Source organism: Typopeltis vanoorti, chromosome 22 (genome assembly GCF_054136105.1).
Source record: "Typopeltis vanoorti isolate ZY-2024b chromosome 22, IOZ_Tvanoo_1.0, whole genome shotgun sequence".
NCBI lineage: Eukaryota > Metazoa > Arthropoda > Arachnida > Uropygi > Thelyphonidae > Typopeltis > Typopeltis vanoorti.
This window is the reverse complement of record NC_143570.1, coordinates 55,070,727-55,092,221: the sequence shown is the minus strand read 5'-3', so window position 1 is coordinate 55,092,221 and position 21,495 is coordinate 55,070,727. Positions and strand designations below refer to the sequence as shown.

General features: G+C 33.3%; 1 protein-coding gene across 1 annotated transcript in view; it reads left to right on the top strand.

Moving 5' to 3' along the window:
- Positions 1–21,495, top strand: part of l(1)G0289 (plexin domain containing lethal (1) G0289) — a 247,431-nt gene that overhangs the window by 122,416 nt on the left and 103,520 nt on the right. Inside the window, exon 7 of the mRNA XM_090412195.1 lies at positions 10,383–10,447. Within this exon, the coding sequence (XP_090268321.1) occupies positions 10,383–10,447 (65 nt within the window). The remainder of the gene's footprint in view (positions 1–10,382; positions 10,448–21,495) is intronic.

The window sequence follows — 21,495 nt, the reverse complement described above, 5'->3', positions numbered from 1 at the left end:
CAGGGGAGATTGCAGCTGTACAGATCAAGTTCTCAGCCTAACAACTTACATCAAAATAGGATTTCAAAGATGACTGAAGACTACTGCAGTCTTTATTGACTTAACAGCAACTGATGATCTTGTTTGGAGGGAAGGACTCAGGGCCGAGCCGTGCGGTTGTGTAGATTGTGCACCGCACAGGGGCACTTGAAGATAGGGGTGCCATTTCACCATGGGAAATAATAAAAAAAATATATAAATTTTCTTATTTTTGAATAATATCGTTTGAAGTGAAATGTTATCAATATTACCACGGATTTTATTTCACAGAGTAAACATCGACTCAGCGAAAATTTTATAAATATTCTCGATTGTTTATTATATTTTTAGTGGAAATTGTTAGTTTAAGACAGACCGTGAATTCATTCTTACGCTGTGCTTTGCCCAGTACCGTCGACAGGATGTAGCATAGAGGCAGCCTGCCTCACGGCGCTGCTTAACAAGGTCGCTCGTTCAGCCGTATTACGGAAACAAGATATTTTACAAAAATGCAGCATTTAGTTTACCAAATAAAAAAGGCACCATTTCCCATTGACAGTTAAATATGTGCTTATTATATTTTATTAATAAAAAAATTATAGTCATACATACTAAAACCAAACATTTTAGAACCCACTTATTAGATACTTAAGGAAACAACCCATAAAGTATCATACGATGTGAATTTCATAAACTTTTATAGTCTATATATAAATATATATATATATTAAATTATATTATGCATGAATTCTCCTACTCAAATTGCAAGTCTCTATCGCCCCGAATTTCAGATTTGAGCGATAATTCGCTCCCTGCAGTAAATAATATCCAACAGCCATTATACTGCAGAAACACGAAAACCAATTAGTTTTATCATGTCACTGGATAAGGTTTACAGATATCATTTGCAGACTGTGTAATATATTTCTCAACAACTAGTGCAATTACAGACAACTGGGAATATGAACGCTAACTAATGAATGACATCTTCCCTCCAACAGAAACTGCTATATACAGCAGGTGCAACATATGGTTTTGCTTGACACTGACCCCCCCCCCCCCCGGTCATGAACGTGTTAAAACTAAGAAATATATAGTGAATGCATTTCAGATATTATGGAAATCGGTTTAAGAGAATTAGCATTTCAATTCAATTATCAGCTTGTTTTGTTTGGGTAACATGATCTTTTGTTAATACTGCACCAATCATATGCACTTCTTAATAGTGGCTTTTTCTCTATTATACTGGCCTACAATCGCGCACATCTTTTGCTTCTCATTAGTAATTTGTCAAGAGTTGTTCATTACGTATCTCAAGTCTTAAATTACTGATAATTTTTGCTTGATATAATGGGAAAGAAGATGACTCTATTTGGGTAGATAACTGATTGCACACTCCGCTCTTGAGGATAGAAGAAGTGATGGAGAATAGAAGCTTCTTGGTAAGTCATACCCATTTTCAGTTTTTTTTTTTTTTTTTTTGAAAACTTTAGTTTCCGAAAATCCCCACATATATCTCGCAGCACAAATATCACAATATTTTAGCTTTAATTTTGGGAAAAAAAAGTGCGAGTTATAGTCGAGTAAATACAGTAATTTTTTTAGTTTTCAAATTGTTAAGTATGGATCATTAGTTAAAGACTGGATTTATAAAACACACAAAAGAGAACAATATAGCAGATATAGAATATAGAAATAGATATAGAAATAAGCAATTTCACTTGTCTCATTGTGATAAATTATTTATATCAAGTAAAAATGTATAGTATCTTTATAAATTTTGTTCTATTAAAAATAAATCTTTTTCTTTTTTTTATTTAAATGTACATCTAAATTCAAATAAAACAGACATTTACAATGAAATATATTTTTATTTATTTATTTATTATTATTATAAGGGTATTTTGAAAAGTTACTTGGTAATAATGAAAATTAAAGAAGGGGTACAGAGATATCTGTTTCAGAAACACTGATTTATCCAAAAATATTTAGTCTGAAACATAGGTGTACATTACAATGTTCGTTTTCTTAAATTCGGCTTCGAATTTGGATAGACGAAATAGCATCTATCCAGATAGGCACTTCTTACATTTTTTTCGGAGTCATTTCAATTTTGAATGTGAAACATATTCAGTGTATTGTGTATTCTGTGTTTCAGTGACTTTAGACAATTTGACTTTGATTTTAATTATGTACTTGTTTTTAGATTTTTGATAGACAAATAAAATTTTAAAGATAATAGTTTATACATTATAAACATATTAATCAGCTGAGGCACCGAGCTAAAATCACGTATATATGTGGGATAGACTATCTCGGCACGTCAGGCTGACGCGGCTCGAATTAAATTAATAAACAGGTCATTTATGAGTATAAAACCCTTCAGATGATCTTTATGACACATACTGCAGTTGGCCTTTTGATACTTTTTTGGTGTATTTTTGCATCATTTCATTTTGTATGTTATAATAACAATGTTACTATGCAGTTGCCTTTTGTTTTATAAAATATATTTATTGTTGTTTAGTAAATTTTTTGTGAATTTGGATTATTATTCACGTAAAGTAATTATGTCTATTATATTTTTGCTAAGTTTGAAAATCAGTTAAATTGTTTCATTTTAGTTAATTATCTTATTTTGAAAACAAAAGATTTTTATGTTATGTTAGGCAGACGTCTAGAAAATAAATAATTTTCAATAAGAGATTTATTTATATATTTGTTCTTGTTCTGGTTGGAAGACATTGGGATGGGGTCCTTTTACCAATTTCTTTAATAAATAATTATAATACTCTAGATATTTCTTAATTATTAAACAATTACTAGAATGTAAAAAATATTAAATAAATCTCACTGAGAAATCAATCAGTGGCTAATATCTCTACATGTTAATTTTCAAAAAAATACCTAAAATGTAAGCAAATTTATTATTCAAAACATCTGAAAAATCAAATTCTGTAATTAAAAAAAAATAGTCAGTCTTGGGCGAGTCCCCTTAAAAATAATAGTCGGTTAAGGTGTTAAAAAATAAGTTGAAGGGAAAATTTCAGAAATTATTATTTATTTTGGTGGACAACTTTTAACGCTCTTCTTATTTTAAACTCTAACCAAGTTTGTGTTAACCCCTAGATGTTGGGAAAAAAGCCAAAGAAGTTATCTGGTGCACAAAACAGGAAAAGACAATTGCAACGAGTACAACTGGAACATAAATTGGCTGGATCGCTGAATAAATTTTTAACTTCAGGACCACATAAAAAACGAAGAACAGAAAGTTCTAACGAAGCAAGTACTCCCTGTAGCTCTACTACAGAAAAAGAAAGGACACAGCATAACTATGAAGAAACGAATGTTAGATACGAAAATGTAACTGGCTTGACTGGACTGTCTACAGAAGTTGCAGCACAAGAAATATTGGATTCCGATTCAGAGGAACAAAACTTCAAATTTTACTTTAAATTTTAACGTTAATGATCCAGGTACTTGGCCGAATCATATAACTACCAAAGTTAGCGATTGTTTAGTTGAGCATTGCCTGCATCAAGTAGTTAATAAAGAATTTCCCAAAGATGAATCTGGCCACAAGTTTTCGGATTCATACTATTATCGAACTTTAGCAAATGGAGAAAAACTTTTACGAAATTATTTAGTTTACTCAGAATCGCGAAATTCGGTTTTCTGTTATTATTGCAAAATATCTAGTAGTCAAAATTCCTAACTTACTAACGAATACGGCTGTAATGATTGGCAACATTTGAGTCGCATACTAAAAATACACGAGACAAGTTCCGTACACATTAAAAACTGTTCAAAATACAGCGAACTTAAAATATCGTTGATTAAGAAATGCATTATTGATTGCACACAACAAAGATTATACGAAACTGAGAAAAAATATTGGCTATCTGTTATAGAACGGTTAATCTACATAATACAATATTTATCAAGACAGTGTATAGCTTTTAGAGGTTCTTCACAAAAACCTTTTGAAAATGATAACGGCAATTTTTTAAAATTAGTAGAAACTGTCGCTAAATTTGATTCGATAATGGCAGAACACTTGCATCGCATCCAAACATCACAAAACAGGAACATTGCTCATTATTTAAGTGATAAACTACAAAATGAAATCATCCGTATAATTTCTGAAGCTATAAAATAAAAAAATTTTAGAAATGGTTAAAGAGGCGAAATATTATTCGTTAATTCTTGACACTACTCTGGATATGAGCCACACAGAACAATTATCTATTGTTATTAGATTTGTTAATCAAAATAATGATACAAATATAGCAGAAATTCATGATCATTTTTTGGGTTTTCAATCTGTAGAAGATACCACTGGGCAAAGACTATTTCAATTTATAAAATATTATTTAAAATTATTGAATATTAACATGTCGGATTTACGCGGCCAAGCTTATGATAATGGTTCAAATATGCAAAGCAAACATAATGGACTGCAGAAAAAAATCCTTGAAATAAATTCAAGGGCTTTTTTTATTCCATCTGCTGCTCATGCTCATTCATTAAATTCCGTAGTTAATGATGCAACTAAGATATCCTGTGAAACTAAATTTTTTTGGAGTAATACAGGAATTATATAATGATTTTTCAATATCTGTGAAGCGTTGGGCTATATTAAAAAAACATTCGTGTTTTAAATTTGAAACCACTTTCTGCTACTAGGTGGGAAAGAGTAGAAGCAATATAGCCACTTCAAAATAATATCAAGGAAATTTACCAGGTTCTTTTTGATATTATGGAAGATGAAACTAAAGATATCGATTCTAGTCGGGCAGAAAACTTAATTTCAAAGATTTATTCGTTTAAATTTATTTGCTCTGTTCATGTTTGGTACGAAATCTTAAGTCTCGTAAATGTTGCAAGCAAAATAATGCAGACTCCACCATTTGATGTAGGAAAAATTACAGAAAATCTTGATTATGTTGAAACAAGTATACAACAATATACAATTAAATAATCGCCGAACAGACCAATATTTTGAAAATATTATTAGAACTGCAAACGATCTTAATATCGATCCTATTTTTCCAAACATTCACAAAAGAACAAAAAACAAAAATGTTTGGTTACGAAGCATCAGATGAGACAACGCATGATCCTAAACAAAATTTTAAAATAAATTTTTTCTTCGCGATTTTAGACACGACAATAACTTCAGTCATGGAAAGATTCATTCACTTCATACTCTTAAAACAATATAGTGAGGACTTTAAAGTTATAAGAGACATTAGCAAATTAAAAGATTGGAGCGATGAAGATTTAATGAAACATTGTAAAGATTTGCACTTAAAAACTGAGAGAAAATCGCGATATTGATGGTATGACTTTATTTGAGGAATTAAAAACTTTGCAATGTTTTATTAAAAAAGAGTCGGCTCCTCGGGATGTTTTAAATTATATATACTTTAAAATAAATTAACCAACACGTTTCCGAATACTGCGATTGTGATTATGTATTTATTTAACATTATCAATATCCGTAGCATCAGGGGAAAGAGATTTTTCAAAACTGAAACTAATAAAAAATGATTTGCTGGCAACATTATCTGGAGAGCATCTAAAGGATTTATCAATTATATCAATTGAAAATAATAATATAGATTCATTAGACATTAAAGATATTATTAAAAATTTTGTGGTGGCTAAAGCAAGACAGATAATAAAATAAATCTACATTTATACTTGCGTATAAACGTTTGTAATTTTAAAAAAGTAAAATTTTTCGCGAAACCTTTTCATGGAATCTTATTTTATGGGGGCACTGAAAAAAATTTTGCACAAGGGTGCCTCCAACCCATGGCGCAGCCCTGGAGGGACTCGTATATAAATTTCTTAAGTCATCCCAAAAGATTGGGTCATCTCCTAAACAAATTACCATGTGATCGATATTTCAGGATAGTCACCAGAGGAAGCATCAGTAAACAGAGAATGCTTAAGAATGGATTACCTCAGGGCTCACACCACTGCTTTTTAGCCTTTACATCGCAGATATTCCTGAAACAGCCAGCAGGAAGTTTGCTTATGCAGATGATCTAGCTTTGGAGAGCAGTGACAAGTCTATAAAAAGAACTGAAGAAATAATGACAAATGATCTGTCGGCTTTATGGTAGTTCTATAAAAAAAAAAATGGAGATTAACACGAAATTCTGGTAAAACCGAATGTTCTTGCTTTCACCTCAATAATAGACTTGTTAATCAAAAACCAGAGATATATGCTGATGGAACATTAATTTCGTTTAATCCGACACCAAAACATCTCTGAATAACTCTGGATAGAACTCTGTCATATAAACAGCATATGATTAATATCGCTGCTAAAGTTCGCACCAGAAATAACATAGTTCAGAAGCTTTGTGGTACTATATGGGGGCTCAAGTGCCACAGTTCTATGGTGCACCGCCATGGGTCTAGTTTACAGTGCAGCAGAGTATGATGCTCCTGTCTGGCTCAACAGTTACCATGTTAATAAACTAGATGCGCAACTTAACTCCACTCTGCATTTAATAACAAGTTGCATTAGGAGTACACCCTTACAATGGTTCTCCACTTTGAGCCATTTTGCTCCTCCGGAACTGCTATGACAGGAAGACTTGGTTCGTGAATATAAAAGAATTTTAAATAACCAAAACTTCCCTACATGAATTTATTCCAGATGCTTTATCTAATAGACAGAAGACCTGCCATAAAAACTGCCCGTAATCTTCTTAGCCAGAATGACAGTATGGTGAGTAGGTGGGATGTACTGTAGTCCCAAGCAGTATCACATGAAGTTCATAATTACATAAACATTTTCCAAAAACCATCTGGATTTGACCTGCCCAGGAATATATGGATTATAGCTAACAGGATTCGTACAGGCCATGGTGTATGTGGAGACTTACTTTCAAGGTGGGTAAGATACCAAATCCCCACTCTCCCTGTGGAGCTGAGATCCAAACCATTCGCCATATAGTACAAGAATGTGAGCTGATGGCATATCCAGGTGACTTAAAGGATATCTTTGATCTATCCCCCAGAGGTGATCAATTGCATTAAAAACCTAAATGTTAAAATATGATTAATCTTCTGTCTGATGCTTGTCATAAATTTTGTGTTTGTATTTACCTGAATGTAGATGTTTTACTTTTTATTTATATTATCATATATATGTATCTTACCTGTATTTATGTGTATTTTATCTTATTGTCTTTTAACCATGTGTACATGCCATATGATAAATAAATAGGACTTTACACTCACTTCTAATGGGCATGCTTCAGCATCATTACTCAGTGTAGTGCTAGTGTTTGCATACACATATCATATTGTAATGTGTTTCCTGATGATGGCAATTTGACTTTGCTGAAGTGTTGGAAATATCTTTTTGCAATTTCATTAAAAATATACAGTTATGAGTGTTATTATATTGTTATGAATTTATTTTTGGTTGATATTGGAAAAGAGACAGTAGGTTAAGGTGTTCACACCAATTTTGTGAACAAAATATTTATGTTGTTCCTTTTCTAGCGCCACCACTTATGCATTTATTCTATATGCTGATGTGCCTATCTTCAATTCCGTTGAGGTTTTTGTAGCGAATTCTTACCTGTTTGCTTTGGTTTTCCTAGCAAAAACAGCAAGGAGGTTGAATAATCTTCTGAAAGCCCTACCTGCCTTGGTATCAGTTGTCTTACTGTAATGCTATATATCTCATCAGTATAATGTACACTCATTGGAGAACCTAATGAAGTCCAATTAGGTTCTCTGCTTGTCTTATAGGCTAGGTGGAGGTTTCTTCCCATTTTTGCCGTTTCAACCCTTTAAACAGTCTCATTTGAAATTATACTCAATTTGTAATGTGGTGAATAACTTTTTTTTAATGAAGAGCATGCTTCAGCCTCAAGACTCCATAAGTCTAATTCTTATTGTGGTAACTTATGAAGTTGGACATAACTTTGTATCCTGTTCCCATTACCTTCTTGTGTCCTGCCAGGAAAGACACATCCACAATTTGGAAACCACTGCTATATGAAATCCCTTGCTGTTTAAAAAATAATAATAATAAAATAAATTTTAAAAAAAAGCAATCTGCATACATGATTAATGTTTTATTCACTTTTCAAAATAAATTTCTTGCCTTCTTCATGCCTTTCATGATTCAGATGCTGTTGAATTGGATCCTATAGCTCATTCAAACCAAGAAGCAGTATTATATCCTGTATCCTCTTAAAAAATTTTGTTGTAATCCAGAATTTGGATTGACTGCTCTCTAAGAACATAATCATTGCCCCAAGCACACACACACAAAGAGTTACAAATTTTCTCATGGTGCACATTGTTTTTCACACACATCGACATCAATTCCACTAGGTGTCAAATCGAAACTTCTTGTAAGCCGGGTGGTTGATTTCTATCTGTTGATTGGAAAACCTAAAATTTAGTGTATAGCAAACCTAGACTTAAATGAGATAGGATGCTATCTAGTTGAAGAGTATTATTTGCATTTTAGGAGCAACATTGTTCCAACATATTTAGCTAAGTGCCTTCAGTAATGATTGTCATAGGAAGTAAGGAATGTCCTCCTATCACCAATTCATGCATTTTATATTAGGACATACAAAATAGAAAAACACTTTGTTCACTGTTTTGATATGAATCCCCCCCCCCCACCTCCCATCACCACAGAAAAGGTTAACAGCCTTTTATTGAGAAATTCTGCATTAGTAGCAGGGATGAGCTGAGGGTTAGATAATCTGGAAACCCTATTCTAGAGACCAAACATGTGACTTACTATAGTCACTTAAAAACTCCAAATAAGCAGAGCACTGGTATTGCATTGCACAGTGATAGTCATCTACTGCCTAGACCAGCATTTCCCAGATTTTTCCAATGACGGAACACTTCATAAATCCTGAAATTTTCACGGAAAACTTGGTTATTAATTTGTAATGTATTAATAATTAATTATGGCATAATCATAAACAGTATTAGTACACTTATGTAACATTTTGACAAATATAAAATTACATTTAAATCAAGTATCAATCACTGGACTAATGAAATCTTCTAGCATATTGTAGTTTCCTCAGGCCAGCATCATTAAATTAATTTGTGCTGATTTTCATTTACATATCCCATTCATCACCAAAAATTTATAATATAAGTACTTACAAGTGAATACAAACTTTTTCTCCTGTGTGCTGGTAGTTTTCCCCTCCTTTCGTACATCCTGGAGATTGCTTTGTAGGCTGGAGGTCGATGAATCATTATCTGTTGCGTCACAAACACCTTCAATACGAGATTTCTTAACACCAAAATTAAACAAAGTCCCTTGTCTCTTATTCATATTAAAATTTAAATCTGTAGGCCTATTACTTTTAAAAAAAAATCATGGCTCTACGGTTTCGAAACAAGCACTTTCGCCCTACAATACAAACTTGTGAAGAAAGTATTCAGTATTACTAGATTTGAGAACCGAATACAGACTGCTGTGATCTTCATTTGCAGTGGAAAATTTTCTTTATACTTCCTTGCTGATTGGTCACTAACATTTGCAACATAGATGTTATTTCATTCAGTTTTGAGAACAGAGGAATATGCGGCCTATTGTAATTGGCTTGCAGGCAATTTTTATGACTGATCATAAACAGCTTTATTCCCTTTCCCAAATTACTTCCGTGTTTAAGAATATATGGCTTGGTCACTGACATCACGGAACACTTTCCGCAGAACACTGGTGTTCTGCAAAACACAATTTGGGAAACCCTGGCCTAGACATTCACAAATATTCATACCAACAGTGGGATTTGAACCTGCAGCCTGCTAGTTTGAGAACTAAAGCACTATCCACTGACCAATCAATCAATATGGCAGATGAATGAGACATTTTATATTTCAGCTGAATTTGTTCCTGTGATTTTGTGCTAATCAGCCCATTTTGGATAGTCCCCTTAATAGGCAGCTTCAGTGTATCTTCTAACTGGTAAGTGAAGATTAATTTAGAGTTAAATTTTACTGGATAGCATTATTACAAATCTTTTGAATTTGCTGATAGTGAAGTTTTAAATGTTTGTGTTCTTTTTTCACTGCATATCATACCTGTCTGTGTGTACTTATTCTGTTTATTGAGTGAATGTGTTTACTATGATTCACTGCTAGCAAAAATGACATCATATGGCATATTTGTTCATGCAAAAACTATTATTTTTTCTAGTAATATATGAATATGGTTTTTCTTTATACCATAAACTTTTTTTTTTATTATGAAGAATTTAAAATTGTTGATTGAAAGATTAGATATTCTTTATTTTTAACATGAGCAACTTTTTTTTCCTGAAGAGCTTTTTATTTATTTTTAATAGGTGAACCATTCACTTTCCAGGTGACTTTGTACAAAAATGGTGACATTGCATTTGTTTATAAAAAGGTCAGTTTTATTGCTGATGTGAATTGATTTTTAAGGGATATAGAATGTACATAATATAATGAATAGAGCAATATGGTAATATTTATACCAGATTGAAAATTATCTTTAGATAATTGCAAGCAGTTATATTATTAAATATCAATATACCTAGAGTTTAAAAATCAAAATTATGAAGTTATCTTGCCACTAGGCACCTCCATAGTGCAATTTGGAAGAATGACGGTATGTTGCTCCCTTCGATTGGAAAAGGCCTAAATTCGATTCTCATCATGAGAAGAGGAATCTTTATACGGAATTTTTAAATTGAAGGTGAGTTAGCCAATCTCATATGGAGGTAGCAGGGTTTTTTCATCCTGCTTTCTGACAAATCAGCCCTTCAGAACACATGCAGTTTACAGACAAATAATACTCATGGTGGTGGGCAGTAGATGGCATTGATATAGATGATGATGGTAGTAGATGTTCAATGTAGTGGTGGAGATGGCTTATTGTATTGTAGGTGTCCTTCCTTGAGTCTTCGGACTCCATTGAGGTGTCACGAAATAATAAATAAATGTGCAGTTTAAGTGTTTATTTGTTATTGTTTTTTGTGTATGTAGTATGCATATATATATATTTCATTAACATTACTCCAGTTAATGTTAGTCTTACCAATTAAGCAGACAGATGAATATCATTTTTTAAATTCAGTTTAAAAAATGGTATTGTTAAAGTTAAGAAAATTCCATCTGTAATACACTGAATCCCCAAGGCAGAATATGAAGCTCCATAAGAAAATAGAAAATGTAGGGATCTTTCTTGTAAGAAACATGAAAACTTAATTGTACTAGCATTTACAAGTATTCTAATGTAATTCTCTGTGTGAGAGAGAGAGAGGAAATGCATTTTAGAACAAGACAGAATATAGAATGCCTGGAGCAGTTTGGAAGAGATAGGCATAAGAAAATAATTAGTTAATCAAAAATATACATCATAAGCATAAGAGCTGCGCAAAGACTAATTTTAGTAATTTGGGATAATTTACACTTAATAAGAGACTATCTTGTTCATTGAGGTGATGAATAATGTTCTAGATACAATTAACAACCAGAAAGGAGAAACAAGTGTGTTTGCAGATAATGTGATCTGGGCGCTTTCAGAAGAGCTTGATGAATGGAGAAATAGAATAGAGTGACAGAATTGTGGGTTAGCTTACATCTGAATAGCAAGAAGAGTGAGAGCATGGTTTTAAATCATAGAAAAAATGCCCAAGTTAATGATGTTAGACTAAATGGGGAAGTCTTGAAGAGTAGTGAAATCATGAATTTGCATGAAACCATCACTTTCTAGTGATGGAAGTTTCGACCAGGAGATAACAAGGAGTTCACCAGGCCACAGTTTCTTTAATGATAAATAATCTACTTCTTATTTTAGTCCCACTTCAGTGAGCTATTGGAATGCCACTAAAATGTAAGCTTTTGATTAACCATAGTTACTTTTAATGTGTAATTTTTATGTGTAGTAGCAGTATGAAAATTAACAAAAAAGACATAAGTAGAATATAAGTAATGGAAATGAAAGCTTTGAGGCCAATGTTGGCAAAAAAAAAAAAAGAAGAAGAAAGAAAGTAAGTATGAATATTCGGAATATTTTAGGACTTGAGTGTTGAAGAAATGTGAAATGCTCATGTAACTCCTGCTTGAAGTAGTTTGGATATTGAATTTAGAGAGAAAAATTAGATATGTTTGAATTCAATTGAGAGGAAAAGGCCAAGACAGAGATTAAAAAAATAAAATAAAATAAATAACATTGAGCTGGGACAAAGTTAATGAATAAAGAACATGGGAGGATAGAAAGGAAGTGAGAGTCTGATCTGCCTGACCTGACAGTTTCTGTTGGAGCATTTGTTGGGGATTTGATCTATATTCTCATCAGACTGTGTTTTTATAACTGAGGTAATATTGTTTTTTGTATGTTGGAACCAAAAGTATCAAATATCAGTATCTAATCACTAAAAACATATACTAACCACAGTAATGACTATTTAATTCGTAAATATTTCATCCCAAGTATCTTGGGACATCATCAGTATAGTAGGGCTTCAGCACTTTCTTTATCTTCTTCTTATTGTGCTATCTTCTATCGAAGGTCAGCGACCATCTTGGCGAACAAACCGCGCTCTTGTGCTAATCTGAGCAGTTGTGCACTGCTCTTTCCTATCCACGTCTTGATGTTGTCAAACTATGATATTCTTTTTCTTCCTCTAGTTCCTTTGCCATCAATTCTTCCTACCAAAATAGTTTGTAGACGTTGATATTTGCTGTTTCTCATGATGTGGCTAAGATATGATGTTTTTCGTTTCTTGATTATTTGTACAAGATGTTTAGCTTTGCCAGTGGATTTTAAGACATCTTCATTGGTAATTTTTTCTGTCTATGATATCTTTAGCATTCTTCTGTATAGCCACATCTCAAAGGCTTCGATTTTCTTGATGGTTGTCGCCTTCAATGTCCATGTTTCAACTCCATAGAGCAGAATAGACCACACATAGCATTTGGGATCTGACTTCCATGTTTAGGTCTTTATTGCAGAATAGTGTTCTCATTTTCATGAAGGACTGCCGTGCAACTTCAATCCTTGTCTTTATATCTATTTCTGGATCCCACCATTTCATTAATCCAGCAACCAAGATATTTATATCTTGACAATTGATCGATATTTTTCCCATTGAGTGTCAGTTTCATTGATGAGGCTGGATGTTTACTGATGATCATGTATTTTGTCTTGTTGATGTTTATATTTATTCCCGTTCTTTGGCTTTCTATGTATACTCTGTCAATGAGTTTTTGGAGATCCATAATGTTATCTGCAATTAGCACAGTGTCATCTGCATATCGTAGGTTGTTAAAGAATTTTAACAACCTACGATATGCAGATATTTCCATTTATTGTGATTCCCTCTGGACATTCTTCCAATGCTTTTTTTAAAGATTGCCTCTGCGTATATGTTGAACAGGAGTGGTGAGAGCACACATCCTTGTCTCACTCCTCTTTCGATGTTACTATCACTGGTGGTAATGTTGTCTAATTGAATGGTAGCTGACTGATTCCAATACAGATTTGGTATTAGTCTTATGTCTTATTTGTTGAAGGACTTCTATTAAGTTAGTGTGTCTGACTTTGTCAAATGCTTTTTCAAAATCTATGAAACACATGAAGACAGATTTCTATTTTTCTATGCATTTTTGTATCAATATACAGAAAAGGGCCTCTCTAGTACCAAAGCCATTCCGAAAGCCGAATTGTGTTTCGCTTAGAGTTTCTTCACTTTTTCTATAAATGCGATTCTGAATTACTTTCAAAAATATTTTTAATGTTTGGCTCATTAGACTAATAAGTCGGAAGTCACCACAGGAATTCGCTTTGGGTTTCTTTGGGATAGTGATAAATGTAGATTTGAGCCAATCTGATGGAAATTCATCACTTTCATATATTTTATTAAATAGTTTTTCAAGAAGTGTGATGTTATCTGTTTCTATTAATTTTAAAAATTCTGTTTGCACACCATCTGGTCCACTGGCTTTTCCTGTTTTACTTGTTCGTATAGCATTCTCTATTTTGCATTTCATGATTGCTGGTCCTTGAATGTTATCTTTTATATTTATAGGCTTCTGTCTAGTATCATTGAAAAGTTCTGTTACATATTTTATTCAAATCTGTGCTTTATTCTCTTCTTCTAGAACTATTTTTCCATTTTCTTCTCTTAGAGACACTATTTGCTTTTTCCTCAGTTTTCTGGAAATTTCGTTGATTTTCTTATACAGATTGAAATTATCATGTTTCTTCTGAAGCAGTTCAATTTCAGCACATAAATTTTTCATCCAATTTTCCTTGGCTTCTTTTATTTTTTTCTTGATGATGTTATGTGTTTCTGTATATCTGGCTAGGTCTTTGTTTTTGTACATTCTTCTTGTATCAATAAGAGAAAGAATCTCATCTGTCATCCATTCCTGTTGTTTTATATTATTCACATAACCTACTTCTTCAATACTTGTTGTTACGATGGCATTCTTTAAGCTATTCCAAAGAGATTCCACTCTTTTATTTTCTTCTATGTTAATCTGTTGTAATCACAGGCTAAGCTGTGTCTTGGCACTTTTATTTATGTTCGGGTCTTTCAGTTTTTCTACATCAATTTTCTTTTCTTCTTTTGTGATTTTTTTAGCTGATTTTAATCTAAGACGTACTTCTGCAACTATGGGATTGTGGTCTGATGAGATATCTGCTCCAGGATAATTCTTTGCACTCTTTATACTACTGTGGAATCTTTTATTTATCAGTATGTAATCAATTTGATTTTTGACAATGTTATGTCGGTTATCTTGAGGCGATTTCCAAGTGTACAGTCTTCTGGGTGGAAGTTTAAACCAGGTATTTGCTATTGTTAGATCTTCTTCCTGACAGAACTGGACTAGGCGATCTCCTCTGTCATTTCTGGCGCCTAAGCCATGTTCTCCAATAATTTCTCCATCACCCCCCCCCTCCTCCCACTTTTGCATTGAAGTCACCCATCACTATGTTTATATCATGTTTCTTTGTTAGGTTTTTAATCTCTTTTAGGTGTTCATAAAACTCTTCAACATCTTCTTCATTTTTGTCAGCTGTGGGTGCATAAACTTGGATGATATATATGTTAACTGGGTTTCCCTTAAGTTATAACAGCATTATCCTTTCAGAAAATGGAATCCAATTTATTGCTGATTTATTGATTTCTTCATCTACTATTACAGCTACACCATGTCAATATTTCTTCTCATCATTCCCAGAGTAATACATTGTCGTATTATCTTGTTGACACTTTCCAGATCCTGGCCATCTTGTCTCGCAAATTCCCAAAATCCGGATGCCCAGCCTCTTCATTTCTCTTCTGGCATTTCTTAATTTGCCAGCTTCATACAGAGTTCTGACATTCCAAGTTGCGATTTTAAAAGTGGACACCATTTTGAGCCCGGAGATTCTTCGCACCCCTTTCCCATTTAAGGGACGCTGGGAACTTGGGGCCAATTGTAAGGGTTTGTTTGCCTTGGTGTGGTTGTTCTGGAGATGAGGTAGAGCAGTAGTTTCTCCGTTTGCTTCCTGCACCGCAGTATTATAGACGTACATAATATAATCATATTGCCATCTGCAAATCTCTGATCACAAGCTTTTCTGTCATCATTTGGCTTCAACGTTGTCAGTACTGACAATGCTGCTTCCCAACGTCAGGGGCAGTGACCCCAGCAAGTGCTTATTTAATGGCGCCACTACTCACCATGTCACCGAGTTGTCATTGGGCTTTGTGAGATTTTAAGTGAGACAGAGTTGCCACTTCTGCTCCTCCACACCCTGATAGCTCAGTCACTGTTGGTCCACAGCTGCTTATTCACCAGATTGCTCTGCTTATATCGCAGCTAGTCTCCATATCTGAAGGCTCCCCGATCCGCCACCTAGGGATGCACCCAGTAGTAGTCAGCTCTGCCCCAGGACTTTCTTTATATAAACGTTCATATTTATATAAAGATCTGTGTAAAAGTTTCAACTTCTCCTGATGGATCCTATGGTTTGGATTTTCAACTCCGTGTTGGGAGAGACCAGATTTCTGTGGTTTGAAAAGACAAATGTGCGTTTCTGAACAGACCTACCTGTCTGACCAAAGTAAGACAATTTGCAGGAGCATGGGATCTCATAAATGCCAGGTAACATCATAGGTGAGAGTTTGTCCTTAAGAGAAGGTAACAAGTTACAGATTTGGTTGATAGGTTTGTAAGTAGTGGCAAAATTGCATTTCCTCATAATTTTTGAAAGACGTTCGCAGATGACGTTGACGTAAGGTATGAGAATCCTATGGACTTCTTCTTGTCTGGGTTGATGTGTGGGAAGGTGACTGATGATTTTTTGAGTTGTTTTAAGATGATATCCATTTAGTATTACCTCCTCCTTTGATGAAGAAACGATTAAAAAACTCGAGACATACCATGCTAGACCTCCCAGAATTTATGGATTACCTAAGCTTCATAAAATTAATGTAACTCTCAGACCTGTCATAGATTCTATTAGAAGTTCAACTTACAAGTTATCAAGATTCTTATCTAACCTTCTCTGTCCTCACACATATGCTACTCAGCCTCTTCAATCAAAAATTCCACAGAGTTTCATGGGGGACCCTGTAACCCCTAGAGAGAGCACGTCCCCTGGGTGGCGGATAGGCGAGCCCATCATGTGTGTGTGTACATGCGCGCGCATGCGTGTGTGTGTGTGTGTGTGTGTGTGTGTGTGTGTGTGTATATATATATATATATGGTGGGGTGGTCCGAACATACTGAATAAGGACTCGTGGACCAACAGAGCCATAAGGGGCAATCATCTTGATTGTAAGGGAAGCGGCACTCCCATGGACTGGATCTCTCCTCTCCTTGTACTTTGAGGAAGATCCACTTACTTTAATCTTTCCTATAAGGCCTTATCAGCCAACTCTTCTTATTTTATGACCCTTACGCTATTAGAGTACTCGAGGGCCATGGGGTCTTTTCATTTCTGGCCTTACAACTATGCCCTCTCTATAAACCTTACTATAATTCTTCTATAATCTACTCTTTCCCCTTCAATGTACCCTATTCCTCCTATGGGTTTAAATTCAGAAGAAGGCTAGTTCAGAAGCCTTAAGGTAGCAGCCCTACCACTGAACTATTCCATCGTCAGGCTAGTCCCCTGACATGGAGAACATAATCCTACTTGTAAGCTGACAGGAAAAGATAATCGGATTGAATCTATGGGAAACGACCCTGGAATGGAAAAGGTAAAACAAAAATGGAAACGACAAAATATAATACACATAGCAAACTGGAATGTAAGAGGAATAGCATATAAAGAAATAGAATTAGACCAGTTATTAAATGAAAGAAATTTTAAAATAGCAGTAATCACTGAAACAAAAAAGAAATTGAAAGGAACTATGAGAACTGAAAATTTTAATGTGATATACAGTGGAGTAGACAGAGACCAAAGAGCACAAGCAGGAGTCATGATTTGGATTCATAACTCCCTTTCAAAACAGTTAAAACATTATAAATTATGGAATGAAAGAATAATAGAAGCTAGAATAAAAATAGATAGAGGCTGTTTAACAATAATTGGTTTATATGCCCCAGAAGAAGGAAGAGAACAGGATAATATTGATTTTTATAATCAGCTACAAAACATATAATAAAATAAATAAAAATGATTACATAATTTTAGCAGGAGACTTAAATGCAAGAATTGGAATCACGAAAATTAATAATAATATCGGAATACATGGAGAACACACCCTAAACAGAAATGGTAAAAATTTGATTGACTTTGTAGTTTATAATAACCTAAAAATAATGAATTCCTTCTATAAACATAAAGACATACATAAATATACTTGGGCAGCAAGAGGATGGAAATCAATATTAGATTACTTCATATTAAATGAAAAGACATCAAAATTTTCACTAGATGTTAGAGTTCACAAAGGATATAAAATAAGCAGTGACCAACCACTTCCTTGTTAAAATAAAATTAAGATTACCACTTAAATGGCTACAAGTAACAAGAACAGAAAGAAAAATTGAAACATTTGTTTATAAAACTAGACTATTGAATGACACAAATGTACAGTGGCTATATGAACAAAGAATTAACCAATATCTAGATAAAATAAAACAAAATGAAGAAATAGAAATAGAATGGCTTAATATAAAAACGATACTAAATGCAGCAGCAAATGAAAGCTTAGGAAAGACCAAAAAATTCAATAAAAGAAAAAAACTGAAGATCTGGGATGATACAATCAAAGAAATAATCAAAAAAAAAAAAAAAAACAGAAGCCTATCACAAATGGTTAAGCAGTAAAAGATTAGAAGATGAAATAGAATATAAAAGAATAAGAGCCATAGCTAAAAGAGAAGTCAGAAAAAGACAGAGAGAATCATGGAATAAATGTTTCTAATTTAGAACATGATTTATATAAAATAAGACCCAATGTATATAAAATTTTTTAAACACTTAAATGCAGATACCAAAGAAAACATAAAATTCAACACTGAATTGAAATTATAAGAATTTTTAAATTACTACACAGAACTGTGGACAGACAAATATTTTAAAAAAGACAACTGGCAAACAATTAACGAAAATGAAAAGGAAATAACTGAAGAAGAATTAGAAATCAGCCTGAAAGAAACAAGAAACGGAAAATCACCTGGAGAAGATAATCTAGGTTCAGAACTATATAAATACGCAGGAACAAGATTCAAAGGAGGACTCTTATTATTTTTAAATAAAATTTACTCAACTGGTATCCCCCTAATAGAATGGAAAAAAGCAATTGTGATTCCTATCTTTAAGAAAGGTAATAGAGATGACCCTAAAAACTATACAGGTATCAGTATACTAAATTCCTGTTAAAAATATATAGCAGAATCTTAAATAACAAACTAATGAAATATTCCGAAAACTTTATTCTAGAAGTACAGAAAGGATTTAGAAAAGGACGATCATGTATAGACCCAGCCTTTTGCCTAAAATTAATAATAGAGAAAAGAAGAGAATATAATTTAGAAACACATATTGAATTTATTGACTTTGAAAAAGCATTTGACAAAGTTAAAAGAAACATATTATTTAACATATTAAAAGAAAGACAAATACCAAATAATATCGTAAAAGCTGTCACAAGTATATATGAAAATAATCAAATACAAATAAGATCAAATCATGAGCTATCATATACAAGGGAGATAAACCAAGGGGTCCGACAGGGATGTCCCCTCTCAGCAACTCTTTTTAATATCTACTTAAATGAAATAATAATAAAATGGAGTAAAAATTTACATCAAGGAATTAAACTTTCTCCTACAGTTAACTTAAACACTCTCCTCTTTGCTGACGATCAAATAATAATTACAAATTCTGAAGATAACTTGCAGAAAGTTATTTTAAATCTAAATGAGATATCCAAAGATTATGGTATGATAATATCTACAGAAAAATCAAAAACTATGGCCTTTAAAGGACAAGATCCAGCAAGAACTAAAATAGTAATAGATAACAAGTTCTTAGAACAGGTGGATTCATTTAACTACCTAGGATGTATGATCACTTATAAAAATGAAAAAAATATAAACGTAAAAATTGCAAAATATTTAAAAATAACAGGAGTAATTAACTCTATATTTAAACCAAACCTAGTTCAAAAACAAACCAGATCAAAAGTATACAATACATTAGCCCTTCCAGTCTTAATGTATGGAAGCGAAATCTGGACAATAAAACAAAAAGACAAACAAAGATTAACAACAGCAGAAATGAAGTTTATGAGAAAAACTGCAAAGTATACCCTATTTGATCACAAAAGAAACGAAGATATTATGAAAGAATTAAACCGAGAACCAGTAATAGAAAAAATTAAAAAATATAAACAGAAATGGATGGAACACGTTCAAAGAATGAAAACAGAAAGATTACCAAAACAAGCCTTAAAGTACAAGCCATTAGGAAAAAGAAAACCAGGACGTCCTCTTAAACGATTCAATGATGTCTTCTAAAGCCAGAACAGGCCATGCTAGGCCTAAATCCTTGATAAGCATGATGATGATGACTTTCAAGTTATCAAGATTCTTATCTAACCTTCTCCGCCCTCACACATAGACCACTCAGCCTCTTCAATCAAAAATTCCACAGAGTTTCATGCAAAAATAAAAGACATTCAACTGTTAAAAACTGATTGGTTAATTAGCTTCAAGTTAATAAGTTATCAAGGTTCTTATCTAACCTTCTCTGTCCTCACATAGGCCACTCAGCCTCTTCAATCAAAAATTCCACAGAGTTTCATGCAAAAATAAAAGACATTCAACTGTTGAAAACTGATTTGTTAATTAGCTTCGACATTGTCTCCCTCTTCACGAACATTCCCCACAAAGAAAGAGTAGAATTATTAACTCAAAAATTTCCTTCTGATATAGTTGAATTATTCAAATTTGTTATTACATCGGGTTACTTCACCTGGAAAGGTCAAACTTACAAACAAGAAAAAGGAACAGCAATAGGATCTCCTTTATCACCAAACTTAGCAAGCCTGTTTCTAGAACACCGTGAAGAAAAAAAATATTTACTTTTGAATCCAAACCCAAAATTTGGTTACAATATGTCGACAACGTATTTGCAGAATGGGATCATCCCGAACAGGAATTACAACTGTTTCTAGAAAAAATAAACCTTCTTCATCTTTGCATCAACTTTACGCTAGAAAACAAATCTCCGTTCTGGATTTACACATTCAAAGAAAAGAAGACGGTTCCATCGTCACGTCTGTCTACATTTTCAGGTTGCTGCATTCACAATTCTTCCGCTCATCATCCATCTCAGAAATTTGTCATCATTAAATTACTAGTTTCCAGAGCACACAAATTCTGCTCTGAAGATTCTCTAAACCAAGAACTAGAAATTATCAAAAATACAGCTATACTAAATGAATATAATCTTAAAACAACTCAAAAAATCACAGTCACCTTTTCACACATGAATCTAGACAAGAAGTCCATAGGATTCCCATACCTTACGTCAACGGTATCTCTGAACGTATCAAAAATTATGAAGAAATACCATTTTGCCACTACTTACAAACCTATCAACCAAATTTCCCATCTGTAACTTGTTACCTTCTCCTAAGAACAAACTCGCCTCTGATGTTACCTGCCGTTTATGAGATCCCATGCTCCTGCAAATTGTCTTACTTTGGTCAGACAGGTAGGTCTGTTCGGAAACACATCTCGGAACATCAAGACCACATTCGTCTTTTCAAACTGCAGAAATCTGGTCTCTCCCAACACGGAGTTGAAAATCCAAACCATAAGCTCCATCAGGAGAAGTTGCAACTTTTACACAGATCTTTATATAAATATGAACATTTATATATAATTTATTCTCACCTTCCATGGATGCCTCTTGTCCATTTCCCACCCTCTATAAAATGAAAAATTCCATCTATTGATATCCTGTATGACCCT